This window comes from Falco cherrug, chromosome 10, assembly GCF_023634085.1.
Source record: "Falco cherrug isolate bFalChe1 chromosome 10, bFalChe1.pri, whole genome shotgun sequence".
NCBI lineage: Eukaryota > Metazoa > Chordata > Aves > Falconiformes > Falconidae > Falco > Falco cherrug.
The window spans coordinates 21,874,959-21,892,968 of record NC_073706.1 but is presented as its reverse complement, the minus strand read 5'-3'; the positions used below and the strand labels follow the sequence as shown (position 1 = coordinate 21,892,968).

General features: G+C 39.1%; 1 protein-coding gene across 7 annotated transcripts in view; it reads right to left on the bottom strand.

The window, feature by feature from the left end:
• NAV2 (neuron navigator 2) overlaps window positions 1–18,010 on the bottom strand; it is a 410,392-nt gene that overhangs the window by 119,102 nt on the left and 273,280 nt on the right. For all 7 annotated transcript variants that reach the window (XM_055721725.1, XM_055721726.1, XM_055721720.1 and 4 more), the window contains exons 5-6: window positions 14,315–14,582; window positions 9,441–9,598 (exon numbers count right to left, since the gene is read on the bottom strand). In XM_055721725.1, coding sequence (XP_055577700.1) covers window positions 9,441–9,598; window positions 14,315–14,582 — 426 coding nt within the window. The remainder of the gene's footprint in view (window positions 1–9,440; window positions 9,599–14,314; window positions 14,583–18,010) is intronic.

Here is an 18,010-nt window from a genome sequence, read left to right as displayed (position 1 = left end):
TGAACACTTGCGCATTTTTCAAGGGTGGAATGACTGAAACTTATGAAATTATCATTCTCACACTTTGAGCCAATCACATTTACTTCACAGTGAAAATCTGAAAGTGTGGGGTACACTGGTTTCAAACTTTACAGACTTATGCTTCCAAAAACATAAAACCATTTCCACTTTTGCAGTCATTTTAATCTCAGTGACTTTCGCAGTCTTATCAAGTAAACACTTCAAAAGTACACATTAGATGCATTCAATTTTCTAAAGAGAAACTTAAAAAGAAAACTATAATTGAGATGGATGTAGAAAAAGAGTGAAAGTAACTGCTCCAAAAAGTCAAAGAATTTTTTTCTCTATCTATACAGACACAATTTTCTGTCACGAAGAAAGTTATAGCTGCCCAAAAAAATACCTTTAAAGTACCGCTTGAAACTGTTGGACGAGCCAACTGTTTCATTCTATAAAATCACTTCCCAACTTTCTGACATCCATACACTGTTCATCGATACGGAGAGGAATCTTTCCATCTCAGGAACTCTGCTTATTTTTGCCAGTCTCTGGTGAACAGTTAAATCTTTCTGCTGCTCCTAATTTCAAAAATCCCTCTCTCCCCCATCTCTCGGCAGCCTCGCAGAGCTGGGCTCACAGCTAGTCCATTGGCACAGTCAACACCGATTTCAGTGATGACCTGGAACTTTGCACCAAAGGGTCCAAAGGCACTGAGCCTTTCCAATTTCAACTGTAGTATTAATCACAGTTCGCAGGCAGAAGTCACAGCCTGTGAAGGACACTGGTTGAGATACCAGGCTTCATATTTCACATTTCTGTCTTATTTAGCAACATGTCTGTGTGCTACCAGATGTTGCAGTCACCGACTTGGCAGGGAGCGCTGTAAAAACAGGGAGTCCTCCCAGCTGCAAATTAACTTTGTGGGTTTGTATGAACTCTTCTGTAAGACACCACGTACCTGAACACTTCAGGATGATTCAGTCTTTGATTAGTAAGAGACATCATTCAAAATGCTGAGACTTATTACAAATTTTTTATATATATATATACACACATATATATTGTAATTCTAAGAACTGTTACAATTTGTTGCTATATTGTTCGTAGCTTCTACTAGTAACCAACATCACAACAGCTTTTTAAGCAAACCAGGAGGATATCACAAGTGGGTTTCAGATTGGTTTAAAGAAAAAGCCCCCACTGGGCTCTCTGAAAAGCACCCGCCTTTGTTACTTCAAGACAGTCTCTGAACTTGAGGGTAATTAGCCACAGACCCTGACGAACCTCGAAAACTGGAGATGTTCAGCACAACACCAATAAAAGAACTTTCATCAATGCTTAAAAGAAGTTGACCAGCACAGGCTGTGCAGTAAGCCACCTGTGAGAGCAAATCTAGAGGTCCTGCTTTTGTTTTAACTTTTCTTATTTAGCCAAACAATCCTGCCTAGTAACTCCTCTAGTCTGATTACTAAAATTGACAAAACCACAAAGGACAACTGCTATTTTAGCCCCAAAAATATTTATTTACCAACACTAGAGTGTTATTATTGTCTCCTACAGCTGAAAGAAAATTTTATAAGGTGGTTATAGGCCATAGATACAAATCGAGCTGGTATGAACTAGTGACAATAAAATTTGTTTATTTAAACTTTTTTCTTCCAGAGGACAATAGTAACTTGAAACGAGTTCACATCAGCCCAGGCTGGTCATTAACATGCCCAGCTCTGAAACTTCCACACCCTAGCTGACAACTCGCTAACCACCAAATGAAGAAATACATCTAGGGGTTTTGATTGCTTTAAACCTAACACTTGTTATCCTGATCATCTCAACCATTAAATATCCAAAAGAATGGCTTTTTCAATGGCCAGGAAAGGGTGAGACGAGGTGGCACTGAGCACTGGAACAGGCTGACCATATATATAGCTTCCACTTGGAACAGACTGACTGCTCAGCCACCCCAGCAATCTTTTGCCAGGCCTAAGTCAAAGCTGGCTTAATGCCACGGGAATTGAATATGATGTCTCAGCTCCTCTTCCATAGCTGTCGTGATAACTGTCCCTGTACCTGCGGCCAGAAAATGCCTTTGCTTTCACATTCAGGCTTCTACGCAGAATGCTACTATAAATGGGTAAAAAAAAATTACAATGTTAACTAACAGGAATCTCTATCATGCTTTACAAGTCTCAGAGCTCTTTTTTTCAGTACTTTTTTTTTTTATATAATTCTTATACTATTACTTGGCATAAAGGCAAAAGCCTGCGTTTTGTCTCTGCTTATTACTAATTATTTATTTGGAGTGGAAAAACTGCATGATGTTATACAGAACATAAGGGTTCCTGTGAGGAAGCTTGCACCACGTCACTTGACCATCCTGTACTTGGTACAAGAGCCAAATCCAGCCATTCAGGCCAACCAATATTTCATCTGATTTTATGTGCAGCTAGAGAAGAGGTCTTGTCCTCCATTTCCATGTGCTTAAATGAAAGATTTTTCATTCAAGAAAATTACTAGGACCATCTGAGTTGATCTTAACATGGTTCAAAGAATTTCACTCGATAGTTTCTGAGCCAAAACTGTAACCTCTGTCTGAACATCAGCGCCGCGCAAATATTAATTTTTAACTCACTATGTCTGATTTAATCTCTTTAAATGGCTAATCATCCTCATTCTTAAAATTTCCATCCAGTTTGTGGTCGGAATTGGGCTAATTTCAAATTCCAAACAAATGGATACTCCCATGCTATCTACTGAGGTAATAAAGAATTCTCATTACTATGAATGTCTCTACCTACAGGTATCTTATAGATAACAAGGAAGTAACCTTTCTTTTAGAAAAGCATAGAAATTAACCTTTTAAACACCTAACTGTAAAGTTTTCCCACAGCTCTAATTGTGCAGTGCTCTTCTGTTTTATCAGCACCCCTCTTTTTCACAGCCCATTTGAATACCACTGAAAATTTTAGCCTTCAAGATATTACCCACACGAACTCCGAGTTTTGATCTCATTATGCACTTGCTCCTCATAAGGATGAGAGTTTTTCTCTCTATTTCTATATTCATATTTTGAAATAGAATTTGAGGGTTTGACATAATCCAAAACTGCCACTTTTAAATGACCTTAAGCGATGCTGAGCTCAAGACAAGCTCCATATCACATAGAACCAAGCCATAAGACCGTATTCCCATCTACTTTTAATATCAATGCAGGATTTAATATGAAACATTTGAGTCATTAGGAGGAGAAATTTCAAGTGCTTCAGTTCCAGATTTAGGATTTTCTGCTCTTTACACAAGAGGATGTTTAAATAAATAAATCTGGATTTCACAGTAAAGTTGACATGGAAAACCATGGTTTACACCAACTTCAGTAAAATAAAAGATTATTTTGTAAACCGATTCTGGACAAATACTATCTCCGCCCCTTCCCCCCCCCCCCCCCCCCCCCCAACTGATGTATGCTATTTAATTCAGACAACAGGAACGTACAAGTAAGCACCCTACAGAATCCCCCAGTGGTTTTCCAAGCAGAGCACCTCCAGGAATCAGTACCACTGGGATACCTGGATTCTGCATCTAGTGCAAAAATCTCATTGCAGCTATACCGATTTAAACTGAAGAGTCATTCCTACAAAAGCTATGACAAGGTAAGCCATGCCCTCTTGAACTGTATGATAAATATAACTACCTAGATATAAAGTGTGTGCATTTTTAGCACACATTTGGCATATGTAACCATACACCAATAAAAATTATTTGCTCAGCGGAGCAGAGGTTTACATTTCCTTGCTAACACTTTACTAGTTTGGTAGTCTATCCTATTTTGATAACACAAATTTAAAAGGTTATAGGAAAGAAATTCCTTAACTGTCCTTTGAAATTCCTTAATATCTCTTCCTATTTAACTAGTTTATACTGAATAAAAATTTTTAAAGGAAATAAAATTTAAAGGTATCAAGATATGGTAATTTTATACCTGCCAGAGCTCAGAGCTGGACTCAAGTAATATTAGCCCATTACTGCTGGTTCCATAATGGTCTGATCCACATGAAATTGTCACTGCTATGAGAGCCTGTCTATTTGGGATCTGCAAGTCCCCCCAGTACTTCCCTCTGTCTCTGCACCACCCTCTGTACTGGAAGTATTTTGGCTGTGTCAGCAAGGTTAATATATCTGTGATGGGTATAACACGGACTTGTTGGAGTATCACTGCATCACATCGCAATACGCACAGCTCTGCACAACAGACCAGAATGGAACATCAGCATAAAGGGAGGGAAAACGTGGGACATTTAAATAGGGCAGGCACATAAGACACTTACATCTGAGATTTTTCTGAAAAGGTAGAACTATCAGTCCTGAAGCACAATCCAGTTTGTCACCCTTAAATATTGTGTTCCTTACATAAAGTACTGATAACTGTTAAGTCAATGTCCTGTACACTTTTAACACTCTTAAGAAAATAACCATACATTTAAACTGTAGAAATCACAGAACAGTCGAGGTTGGAGGAAACCTCTGAGATCATTCCTTCCAACCTTCACCTGAAAGCAGGGCCTTAGATGAGGTTATCCAGGGCTCTGTTAAGGCAAGTCCCGAATACCTCCGGCAAGGGAGATTCCACTTCTTCTCTAGACGAACTTCTCCAATGTTTATTTCTTCTCATAGTGAAGAATTTTATTCCTATTGCCAGACAGAAATTAAAGGATCGCGTGCCTTCCATCCTGTCACCATTTATTCTCCAGAACAGAGTGACTACCATTTACATATTGAAAGATAGTGATTAAATATAGACTGTGTTCCAAGTTAAAAGGGATTACCCTAAATTTGAAAGAAATAGAAGGAGCATCAACCAGAGCAGCACACTCTTTTTTTACACTCCTGCCCAAATAGCGCATCCCTACCTGAAAAATGAAGGCATGCAGAGCCAAGATTACAGCTGAGTCAGCAGGATCTGGTTTCAGAACCCTCTCATGAGACTTGTATCAAGTAAGCTTGTAAGTACACTGCTATTTATTTCAACAGAGGGCATGAAACCGTATGCATATATCCTTTTACATATTTAAGAGAAACCTGACATTATTAGCACTGCCTTCTTCATAAATCTGAAGAATAAACATTTCCTTTGATCTCATGTGGAAATGGTCAAAGTCTGGTAGTGGTTTTTTTCTGCTGACATTTAACCCAAGATTCAATCCAAAGAATAAGTGTCATTTTTCCCAGACTGCTAGTGCCCTCTGTAGGATTATTTTAAATAAAATATTAGGAACAAAGTAGAAGAAAAACCTAAAAAGAAAGGATGTAAACCTGTCACGTTACTATCGCACTTCATAAACATATTGGAGATGGTGTATTAAATTGGTATTTCCTATTTCATAAATTCAGGGATTTTATAATAGGCTGTGGATCCAAATCAGATAGTAATAGGCAGAATATGCCCATACAATGTTACCAGACATTTGAGACTGCAGAATGAAAACTTGAGTACCTGAAAATCAGCCAAGACAGTGGATATATGAAGGTGTTCAGAGCTAGTCAAAAATACCCACCATTTTGCAGAACTGCAGATTGCTTTTAAAGCATGTCTCAAAAGACTCTCCATTGTGTGTAGCTAAGCAAAACACTGAAATAAATTCATGAGAAAATCTACTGTATCAAAGTTTTTACTGAAGTTGTAGGCTTCAATATTTAGGTTTCATTCTTGATACTACCTGGGACATGATTCTGCTCCTTCTTGCCATGGACAAAAAATAGACCTCTTTAAATTACACACTCTGTTAAAATGTTGGCTATTTCTTATTTCATTATCATATTAGGCAATTAGAGGGGCATGGTAACGTGGAGCCTTAAGATAACTAGTAACTAATAATTTAAATGCAGGCACAGAAATGCAAAGCTCATTTGTCTGTTTACATTCCTTAGAAATGTTTTTGATAATTTAGATGAGTTCAATAGTGAACCTGGGAGGTGGCTGATGCTTTTAATGCCATAGTACGCTTGTGGTGTTATAGGATATTAAAGGTCAAGGAAGTAAACCAAGGTATACTTACATATGCATGGACTAAATAACTCCGACAATTCAGAAGTGAATTAAAAGGCTCCAACTGTATGAAAGGATTACGATGACATAAAAAAAGTCACAAGCCTGAATGGCTCTTTATTTTCCCACAATCCAAAAATGCAATTAGACTTTAATTGGATTTTTCTTAAGAAAAAATGCCCGCAACAGCAATTACACACATTAAAATACCCTGCCTAGAATGTTACTCCAATTATAAATGGCTAATCACTGTGACAATAAATAAAAATAAAACTTATCACAGCGTGTTACCATTTTATGACATGGGGAATTAGGGCACTGAAATTCCTGTAATTTTGAAGGGAGTGTTGCATATAAACTGTTGGGCTAACTCAAAAGGCAAGTTAAACCGATCATGCCCTAACCTCAAAAGTGTCCACAGGACTGAACTAGCTGTGTAAGTCATCTGCACTAGAGATGTATCTCTTCTCCACATCTTGAAACCAGTGTCAGACAACATGCAGAGACTGAGAAAGCAAAATGAAATACTGAACACACCATGTAAACTATGGGGAAGTGAGATTTGCATCTCTTCATGTGCACTCCTTTGCTAAGAGTACGTACACATCTCACAACAAACATGTGCATGTATCCAGGAATCTTTTACTTTTATGGAATAGTGTAATCGTTTTTGATGTTACATAAATCCTTTCCCCAAGATTTCTAGAAAACCAATGGTCTCATCATGAACTGATTAATGGAATCTTTCAAAAAATCTAGGTTATTTATTTCCCAGTAGCTAGCTATTCCTCCATGCTCCATTTACTGTCCCTTTCATTTCTGATGTATTCTGTTTCAATTAATGCACTTTCATTGCCACAAGACACAGACGATTGACTAACAAGACAATTCACATTTGGAGGGAAAGGCCACAGATTAATAAAAGCTGAAAATTGCAACCTACTTTGTAAATGATTGAAACATAGTACAGCAAAGGCTACTTTCTATCACAAAGTGACCACTCGTGCCAAAACAGTCCGCCAAAACAGGCAGATTTCTCTTTCTCCCGTTTCCTTCTCCAAAAACACACATCAGAGCTAGTACTGGGTAAGGAGATGAGAACTTACCAAGACTGGCATACAACATGGTCATGCAAGTCTCATTTCCTTAGGCAAAATACAGGATATGGGTCAGAAAACTTGAATTGTCTCAGCACATTGACAATAAACTTTGCCTGGCAACGCTACAATTAACTTAAAAAAAGCCAAAAATTTGTCAGACCAACTGCTTTTGTTTCTCATGGATGAGGACCAACTTTGTGTCATGACTGTATTTTTAAGTGAGGTTCAAGTTCAACTTACATAAGCCCTCATTATGTTGTTTTTTTTTTCAAGACCATAATTTATGACTGGAAATTTCAACCAGAACAAAATTCTGAGTATTCAATGCAACTTCTGTAGGCTGTCAGCTTAAAAAGCAACCTTGTTTCTTTCAGTCATTTTCAATATTTTAGGAAGCAGATGATCTTGTATGCTTCTTCAGCAACCACTTTGTCTTTCTGAAGAGATGGATTACAATGAGAAATGAGGGTTCACAGAACTATCTGCCTAAAAGCAGCTGGTATTTTAGTTACTCAGTTGACAAATTATTGGGTTTTTTTCTGTATGCATGAGGTGTGTGAAGACTTCTTTTTCCTTTCTATTTTTTCTTTTTTCTCTCTCTCTTTTTTTTTTTTTTAAAGACTGAAATAAGTACTTTACTTTCCTTATTTAGTAATCTTGGTAAACTGAGAAAAAGCCAAGATAGTTCAAGTTCTGTCTTCCATGAGCCTAACAGCACATCACCCACATGGAGGTAGGGATCATCTAGCCAGCCAGCAAATGCTGCAGGACGAGATGCATCCCACACTGCGTCTCCCGAGTCCAGTAGTTACGGGACATGAGCAAAAGAGGAGAGTACTGAAAAGGAGGAGACAGAGGAAACATGACACAGGAAAACAAGGTTTCATCAGTTCTGCTACTCATGCCAGAACTTGCCAGCTTGTTCTTTTAAATGAAAGTCAGATCTAATTCAGATTTAGAGATGATTATGACATGCTGATATTAGTTAAATCACTATTTACATAGTGTATCTTCTAAAATAGTATGCATGGTATTACCAACATAGAATGTTGCAAATTTATTAGCATATTATGCTATTATAATATAATAATTATATTATTAAACTGTGAATTTAATTTTCTTCTTATACAAGGTCTGATCGGGGTGATTCAGTGTCCCTGGAGGATGCTGAGGACCCTCCCTTGCCATCATCACGAGATGAGGTTTTGGGCTGTGACGGCTAGATGGGGTAACGTTCCAAAATCTCATGACATGCAGTCACAGGACAACAGTTTCCAGAGAAGGAAAAACACAATTTCCAGAAAAGAAACAAGAACCACTGGTAAGCTGAACCAGACCGGTATTTTTCCCTCAAGGAAAATCCTCATCACTGTTATTAGAAGTTACACACGGAGAAGAAGGAGACTTGAGTCTAAAGGGTGTGACTGCCAAGTCACTGCAAGACGACTGTGCTGAAATCCAGTGCTGATCTATCCTGTAAGTGCAATGACTTTGATAAGGATACTGAATTAGCTGCTGGCCTGTGCCGGCAATTTGACCATATCAGACTGGAGCGATGTGCTCAGTCCTCACCAGCCACATCCCCCAGAACTCCACTGGTAAATGCTGCATTATAGAGCTCAGAGCTACAAACTCAAGCTAATGAAAGCTGTCAGATTACCAGCTTAGTGAATGCACACAAAGTCAGTACATGTCATTCAGAAAAGCATCACTTCAGACAGAATACGGTACTTGGCATTTCTGATGCATTGCCACAGACACAGTTTCACTGCAATATTTATAAAACCATAACATGTTCCCACCTTCAAACCCTACGTTATACAAATCCTGAAATTAGATTTAGAGCATGTACTTTTGTAACTTAAAGGACCTCCCACAATAGTGGAGGAAAAGAAAGCAAATAGTACAATTTATCAGATAAAAATATTGAAGAAATCTTTAGTGGCTGGTTTCCATTCCTGTCAAACTACTCACTAAAATGTCTTATTTTTGATTAATTTACTCCCCCTTATCTGTGTTTGAAGCAAAATGAAAAAATGTGTTTCACCAGTGCCCGCTTTTCTTGAAGTTATTTTTTCCAAGTACCTCCAGGACAGCAAGTCACTACTGCAGTTACATTAAAGGAGGATTATACCTTTTTCAAGAGAAGCCAGCTGGGTTTTGGATTGTAAATGTCATGTTTACAACATACAGTTTTGGGATAGTCTTACAACTTCTGGAGCTTAATGGAAAACTCAATTTCCCCTGAACGAAGCCACTATTAAGAAAAATCTGAGGATGGCAAAATCTCAGGTGCTTACCTTTGTCATTGCTACTTGTTGGTGTCGGAGGGGGAAGTCCAGGCTTAGATTTGTCATAATTGTTAAAGCTCTGGCTGCGTCGATTGTTGGCACTAATAGAACCACGAGCTTTGGCCTCACTGCCTGCAGCGGACACCCTCGTGGTGGGGCCTGGAAGTCTGATGAAAGAATTACAGTACAAATAAATATATTAAAAAGCACTCTAGGAAAGAAACTGTGGAATACCATGCCTAAGCTGAAAAGAACAGGATCAGTATCACAAGTACGTACTCACAAGGGTCTTTGTTCTTTTAGAAGAACAACAGAAAAATAAATCATCCTAGATGAAAAACACACATCAAATTGCTACAAATCTTGTGAATCAGAAATAGTTGCAAGTAAATTCAGTAGAGCAGTACCACTGGTACAAGGTTAAGGTTAAGTGAGACTGTTCTTAAACCAGATTGCTGGACACTTTTATACGCTGGATGCAGAAGGGCTACCTGTATTTTGGAAGTAATAATGAGAGAACATGGCTGCCTTTTCCCTGGTAGAGAAGCACATCCCATCTCTGCTCTGAAAGCTGCAAGCCTAGTAACCAAGCCCAATGGAACTTCACCTTGGTTTAATTATTTGAGCCTATAAAAAAATCACACAAAGCTTAAGTGCCCCCTCTTAGGGCAACCACATTATTGGCGAGTTGGTGTAAGCCTCTCATTCAACCTTGGTCAATCTCTTCCAGCATTTCCTTACCATAGCCTGTATTTACAAGATTTAGCTGTGTAAAATAGGAAAAAAATGTAGTTAGGATTCTGAAGTAAGTAGACAGGGAAGAATACTACTATCATGCTTTTCAGGCAAAAGGGGAGGGGGAAGACTTTTCTGTAAAGCCCGACAGATTTAGGAAAGTCACCGACATCACATCTCAACAATATGTGTACTTGAGTCCATCAAAGTTTCCATGTTGGTACTGCATTTGGTGCACAAATGAACACGGATTTCCACATTCCAAATAGATGAAATACTAAAAATTGACTAAATTGAGCAACTGTTTTAGTTGCTCAAAATGCACACTGCAGAGTTAGTGAAACAGCTCCCTGTTTTGAAAAGCAAGGACATCACACTAAACACTAAAAGACAGAACCAGTTACAGTAGCCCTGAAAGGGACCGCTCTTTGCTGACTTTTTTTTTTTTTATGGTAGAATCTCTTTAAAACCTCTTTATATAAAACACAAAAATCTGTCTTCAATAATTCGTGCCTATAATAGGCTAAAATGAAAAAGTCCCAGTTGTCAGAAAGAACAGGGATGCAGCCGACCAAATCACCATTGTGCCGCTGGGAAGGAAGAGAAGCCAGGAAGGAGTCTGGCAGGGCTTCCTAAATAAACTGACCTCTCCAAGACTAGTGAAGAAATAAGAAATACGAAAAGAAACATGAAGGATGAGAACAAAAATGTCAGCAGCTGCATGCACATGCTTTCAAAGCTCAAAAGAGGGTAAGACATAAGGGCATAATTCAAATACAAAACCAAAAACTAATTTACAAACTCAAACCACCACAGATTTGGCACAACACATCATGGTTCTGAGGTTGACTTTGCCGAAGCCATTTAGAAAGTCCCTTAATTTATCCAGCCTTTTTCAACACGGAGGGGTGCTAGAAAGTTGTACATACTCATCATTGCAGCAAGGTGTAAATAAGAACACCCCAGAGATGCTTCATCCACTGTAGAGCAGACTACATGGGAAGCAGCAGAGGCAAACCAGGGATAAACCCTTTTCTTGAGAACTTGGAAGTCACCAAGACAAGAAAGTTCATTAAAAGTTTGTTTTACTTAACAGGAAACAAGTTAGGTTTCCTATAGGCAGGAAGGTACAAGATACTTCACCTGAAAGTTTCTACCCAGTGATAAAACACTGAGAGTCCGGGCCAGCCACCTCATGAAGGGTACCCAGAGCCCCCAGTACTGGGAGGGGAGTTTTCTAGCAGGGCTTGGCAGGAGGGAAGGGATAATGTTCTTGTACCGATGGGTAAGAAAAGTCTTCCCACGCATGCCCACACAGCTTCTGCAAATCTGTCACATTTAAAATTAAATAAAGCTGCCCAAACCATGTGACCACTCAAGAAGTGACAAGTTTTCAATTCAAGTCAGTATTGTCACTGCCAATAAAAACATACTGAGAGTAAAAAACATACGTGCTAAAAACACTCTCGACGAAGGTATTTCTGTTAGACGTTTTTCCACCCCCTGTAGTTTAATTCACTGATTTTAAGCTCCTGCTTTTGGTATTAGGCCAATACATTTCACAGTAGTCCCTGTGAAATCTAGGGGCGGAAAAAAAATAGGTTCAGGGAGTCATTTCTAGCTTCCTGCTCTTAGAGACAAGGTACTGAGCTCAGAGAATGCTCTCCTTTACCACTCTGCAGCACCTCTTCTAGGCAAATACAAACTGTCAAGCCACAATTACATGAAAAGGGAACATGGAACATTTTAACAGGAGTTATATTGCAGACCTTCACTGTTGTCATGAAAGAAATAAGATGGGGGAAATAAAACCGAATTATACAGCAGAACTAACAATCTACACTAACATGTCAAGCTGAATAAAAATCAGAAGTAATAGGTCATAAGCTTAGTAAAAATGGTATTGTATAATTTACCAATATAAAACTATATAAAATTTTCTAGTAAAATATTTTAATCTATAATCGTACTAGAAGTAAACATGATTAATAACCACATTAATAACACAGCAACCCTTATGATCACTGCGATGAGATGGCCATACAAGCTGCCAAGCAAGCCACGCTGGGATTCAGGAGAAAAAATTTACTGAAGTACCTATTAATCATTTTCAGGGAGATTAGACGCGCTCAGCTTCAGAGCACTGGGAAGTGCCGGTGCTCTGGTGAGACAGACCCACACGGTGCTGTTCGGGCTCACAGGGTGCATGTGATGCTCGCCTTACCAGCTAAGGCATGAGCCTGATGCTAGTCCTTTCAAAGAGGCAAATGTAAACACAACTCATACAGATATGTACAGTGGGGAGGGAACTCCCAGAACCATGTTTTGTTCTCAAAAGCAAAAGCTCAAAAGGACAAGAAAACCCAATTATTTTCTTGCGGGCCAGAATGCATTCCACACCTTGAAAAAAAAGAACAAATTAAAATCCATCTAACATTTCCACATTTCAGCTGTTTGTAAAATGCCTTGTTACAAACTGTTTTCAACAGGAACCCTAAACATGCATCCAGAAACAATGCAAAAGGTTTATTCATGCTTTGCAGAAGATGAAGAAATGCTAACCTAGAAGACTTTTTCTGACCAAGAGTGAATCGGATGATTTTGCTTTGAGATGAGTCCCTGGGAGAAGCACTGTGATAGGAAAGAAAAAGTGGAAGATAACATTGAACAAAGAAACTTTTTTTTTTATTATTTTAAACCACTGAATTTAGTAAGTAGATTTAGGGAGGAAAGAGTTTTTAAGAATTTCACAGGCAAAAAAGCTTCTTACTGAAGTATGACTCCAGGTCAAAATTCCTACAATCTGAAAGGAATTAATTTTTATAGAGTAATAAATATGCAATTCTGCATGCAAACCTCAACTTTATTACTCTTTCCTTCTCAATCCTTTATTATATGTAATTCCTACAGAATCTGAGCAACTGAACTTTAGCATACGCTAAGAAAACATGAGATTTAAGAACTTCAGGTTTGATATTTTTTAGATTATTTGAAACCCAGCACAAGGACTGAAAACACCAAAGCAATATTCAAATTGTCCCATGTATCTCTGCATGTTTTTGACCGGGAAGTCACATAAATATGTTAAAATACATCTTTGTTTTACAGTAATTATTTCCTCTATGAGTTTATACATTCTGTAGCAACACTGTTTTTTTTTAATTATACAAAAATATTGTTTATACCCAAAATGAGTATCATTCATGAGGAAAGACATAAGCAAAACCCAAATAAGCTCTGGGTAGCCTCACTTGGAAGGCTTAATTTAAACTGTTTATATCCCTCATAAAAAGTGCTTAAGATAAGTGTTCACCTTAAAATGTGTTATTTTAACACAAATAAGCCTTAACTTGAAATATTAAATAAAAAGCCTTCATACTTCAGTAATTATGCAAATATGGATTCATCCTTTAATGCTGCCCACTTATCCCCACTAAAACCCTCACTCTCTTTGCAGTGGAAGGGTCAGACAAGAAGGCTGTCCATGCATTCACAGTGGTACCGCCCTCATAAACTGCTTTTATTCTAACCTGGCAAGAGCAGCACTAGGATTTAAGACATTTAGGGGACAAAGACCCCCTCTATTTATAATATTCTGATCTAGGAGTGCCAACAAACACCAATTGCAAAAATTATTTTTCATCTAAGCCATATTTTATTTTGAGCGGTAAGCCTAGATTTAATTTTCACTGTCACCAACCATGATAAGCTCCATTTCTTTTACCACTGCTAGAGCCTTCTACTTCTTAGTGAGGACTGAAATTCTTATAAACTGAGAACCAAAGCTGGTTTTCACATGCCCCAAGTACATATTCTGTAATGGCAACAATCTACATGCTTTGTGAGTAGAAAGAAGCAAAAGGAATAGTGAGAAAAACACCCTTAAGAAATACTGTGGTTACTTGGTGTAGCAGGTATTTTACACCCATTGGACTGCATATTTCCAGCACCGAGAACATATTTAAGCACATCTGTTTTGATTTCCAAAGGCATGAAGTCAACTGCTACCCAGCATTCAATTTCCAATATACTCTTTATTCCAGAGTAGAACTAAAGAAAGAAGTTTATTTGGCTTTTGAAGACCTTTAACAAGAAGAAAAAAATAAATAAACATTGGAAAAAAACAAACTTAAAGGAAATTTCCCCACCTGGACTGCATTTCTGGTTGTGCTTTGAACTGATGCTGTGCAGCTTGCAGGGGCTGTTGGCACGGAGTCTGGAGTGAAGCTGGTACCTGCTGCTGTGGTACCCCGACCTGGCACTGGGATGGAGTCCCTGCTGGCTGAGATACTGAGGGAGGCTGCTGGGACGGATGGTGGTGTGGTTGCTGTTTCTGTGGCTGCTGTTGCTGTTGCTTGTATCGAGATAAACTGAAGAAAAGGCCCAAGATGGCCTTTAGATTCCCATTCCTGATTTCTGTAAGGCAATGTTCAGAACTTGTCAGCCACCAGTCACTGTTTCTCTCCGACAGCACAATGGGTCAGCCACTGCACTCTTCATAACGCCATCTGAACTCCGTTCCTTTAGGATATGACAGGCTTTCTGCACATCTAATCAGCGCTACAGCTGATCACCAGTGAGCACCAGCTACAAATAAGTAACTAATTTCTTCCCCGTGGTGACTACACTATGTCTCGCATTTCTGCCGTAGCCTGTGTGTTATTGCCAGTGTGCTTAAAAAGAGAGTTCCTTTAAAGTAACTAAAAAAACCAAAACAAAAACCCCCACAATGACACGTGTATTAACAACAGTACACTGAAAATGATTTCTCAGTCCTAAATTTGCCTAAGGAAGAGAAACTAATAAGTTATCACACAGTATTATGTCATTTCTGGAATATCAAACTGATCGTTTCCCATACGACAATGATGCAAGCTTTGCGCTAGAAAATACGATTATTGGGTGAAATGGCTGTATTAAAAAAGATAATTACCAGTCTGATACTATCACAAGACAATAAAGAATGGATACCCAAAGTACCTAAAGACAGCTTGACAGTGAATGAAAAACATTTCAATTCCTAAAAGTCATCCTATCAAATGCCAAAACAAAACCAAACAGAAATACAAAGATAAAGACACGTGTCAGGCCATGCTGTTATGCACTGTTGTTATAATTAAAATGCAAGAGCACCAATTCAATCTTGCAGACAACCTTAAAAATGTGCTGTGACTTAATTATTTAGCATGTTTAATTTCTTAAATTAAAAAAGTGAATTAAAAAGGCTACATCAAACAGTTGAACTTTTACATGCACTATATAGACCGCTTGAACTAATAAAACTTCCTGTTGCCCTAAGCTTTTAAATCCTTCTACATGGATTAGTTCAAGAGGGGAAGAAAAGGATGTGGCAAAACAGTGGCCAAGCACAAAGGTGAGAACCAGAGTTTTAATTTCTCTCCCCAGTTCTGGCTGAAGGGTTGCTCCGACTTTGTAATGGGCCCTGTTCTATCCTCTGTTCCCTCTCCCACCCACATTTCTGCTCACACTGCTTATCTTTGCTGTGTAACAAACTTCTGTTCTGAACTTCAAGCCCTTTATCCACAAAATCTCAGGTTCATGACTTAAAAATTTTGCTCCTCTTTACTATACCAGCTGCCAGCTTTGGTCTCCTTGCCTAGCTGTGCCTCAGTCTACTGTTTCTTCCTGCCACTAATCTATCTTCTTCCTTAGTTTTGTTTCGGTCAATGCCCATGTTCTCAGAGACTCCTAGACCTTATCTAAGCGGTCTGGGTCATCACCCAGGCCAAGGATACCCCCTTCCTTTCTTCTCCTGACTGAATCTCCTTAGCCATTTTTTCCTTCTTGCAGTCTGGCCCCCCCACCAGTGCTCTCTCCCATCACTGCCCCCATTCCCTTGTTTAAATGACTATCAATCCCAGGGCCCGTAAGCAACCATTTTCTGTTTTCCCTTGTTTTCTGAGCCAATTTTAGTCTCTTTCTGGACCATGGGTCCCAATGTACCCTGGCTGTTGCCCCTTTTACCAGTCTGCTCCTGCTCCCATGCAGCCTCATGCCACAAACCCAGCTTCTCCCTCTGCCCGTCAGGCAGGTTCCTTCTATAATCTGCCAGTGTTCAGCTAAGGAGGACAGGGATGGGAGTAGACAATAAAGTAAAAGAAACACAAAAGACAGCAAAGCACAGTGAAAAGGATGTCCTTATCTTCAGTAAAGAACTCAAGTTACTCATGGGAATTGTAAAGAAAGTAGCACTTAATCACAAGCTGAAGCATAACTAAACAGACCCAGAGGCACTGGGAAGCTTAACTGCACAAATACAGGCCAGGAGATAAAAGAAATTACCAGGGGTCGGCATGTTTAAACTTAGCAAAGCTATATGCATGTGCAAAGGGGGACTTGATTTCCATGTGAGGTGAGAGGGTATTATAACCCACCTAAACCTGTCGCTTTCTATGGCTGTCTGTCTTCTACTGCATTTATCAGAAGACCAACCTGCTTTGGGCATTTTTCTAAGCTGACCAAAAAGTGATAATCAAAGGGAAAACATCTTTACTGACTTTCAAAAGAAGCAGTCTCTTTCCCTCAGGATTTTAAGCAAAATATTTCAATCAGGGCTTTCAGAGGTAGTTCTGTTTCTCTTATCTTAGACTGAGGTAATTCACCTGGCAGTTTGCCCTTGCACTTTGTACAAAAAGTTATTTCAAAGAGTACTTCACCCGCACCAGGTCCTGCCCATCACTGCAGTCTCAGCTGCTTCCTGCTTCAAGTCCCCTCCAGCCCATGTGTCAGCTTAAATATGTATATTAACTTTGATAAGGGCAAGCACGTCATCCACCTATTTTAAATCTGGAGCCAAAAATGACTTGTATGTTAGAAACAAACACTCTAGACATTTGAGAGGAAACTGGAATTTGGTGTTCAGAGAACCCCCACAAACCTACCCTTGGGAAATTTCCCTCCTGGAATACCTCACTTGATACTTGTTTCCCCTACAGGTAGAACTTTCACTACTGTAGCTTGCCAATCATCCTTCACTGGTCTTCACAAAAATAAGCTGGACTCAGTGGAAATCGAAAAGAAAAAAAATCAGTTCAGGAAAAAAAAGGTAAAGAAAAAGGTCTGCTGGATAAATCACTGGAGAAATATCATTATCTGATTCCTCTAACAGTTGTGAATGAAATTTCTGCCAATCAAAACTACTCATTGTGTGCAGAATACAGATCAATGCGAACCAATGAAGAAAAATAGCCTGTCGCTGTTTAGTCATTTGTTTGCATCTGCTTCTGTAAACCTTACTTTGCATCTGATTCTTTAAAGCACGTGGGACTAGAGCAAACAGAACTAGTTTACATGGACTGGACTGGTTAGCCAAACTGGCTACTAGGCATACAAATTAAGAATCACTGCACATTCCTTAGCTTGCACCTATCCTGCCAGAAAACAGGGCTGTCATATATATGTACTATTCACCCCTAAAGATAGCAGGTGTCTGCTTCTGTCATTTTGCACTAGCTTCTTAGGGCTGACCCCCAAGGGATTCCGTGTGCAGTCCCCATCAGCCCTGCTTAGTGCGTGTAAGAGGTGAGGCAAGATGGTCTGCTGACCAGAACAAAATGGAAAAAAAAAAAAAAAAAGCAGGAAATTCTGTTCACAGCGAATGACAGAAGAGGAGAGAAAGGGTGAAAATAACTACAAGCAGGTTTGAATTCAGTCAAAATGTTGAGAAGCAGATATACTTCGAGCTGATCCAGGGCACATCCCGAAGTCCAGGCGGACTGACTCAAAACCCGCCTGCACATGCTCTAGGCTGACGGGGTCTATCTGACTTCAGGGACCCAAAGGTACCACAACAGCCCTGGGATGAACTTTGCAGACTCTACTGC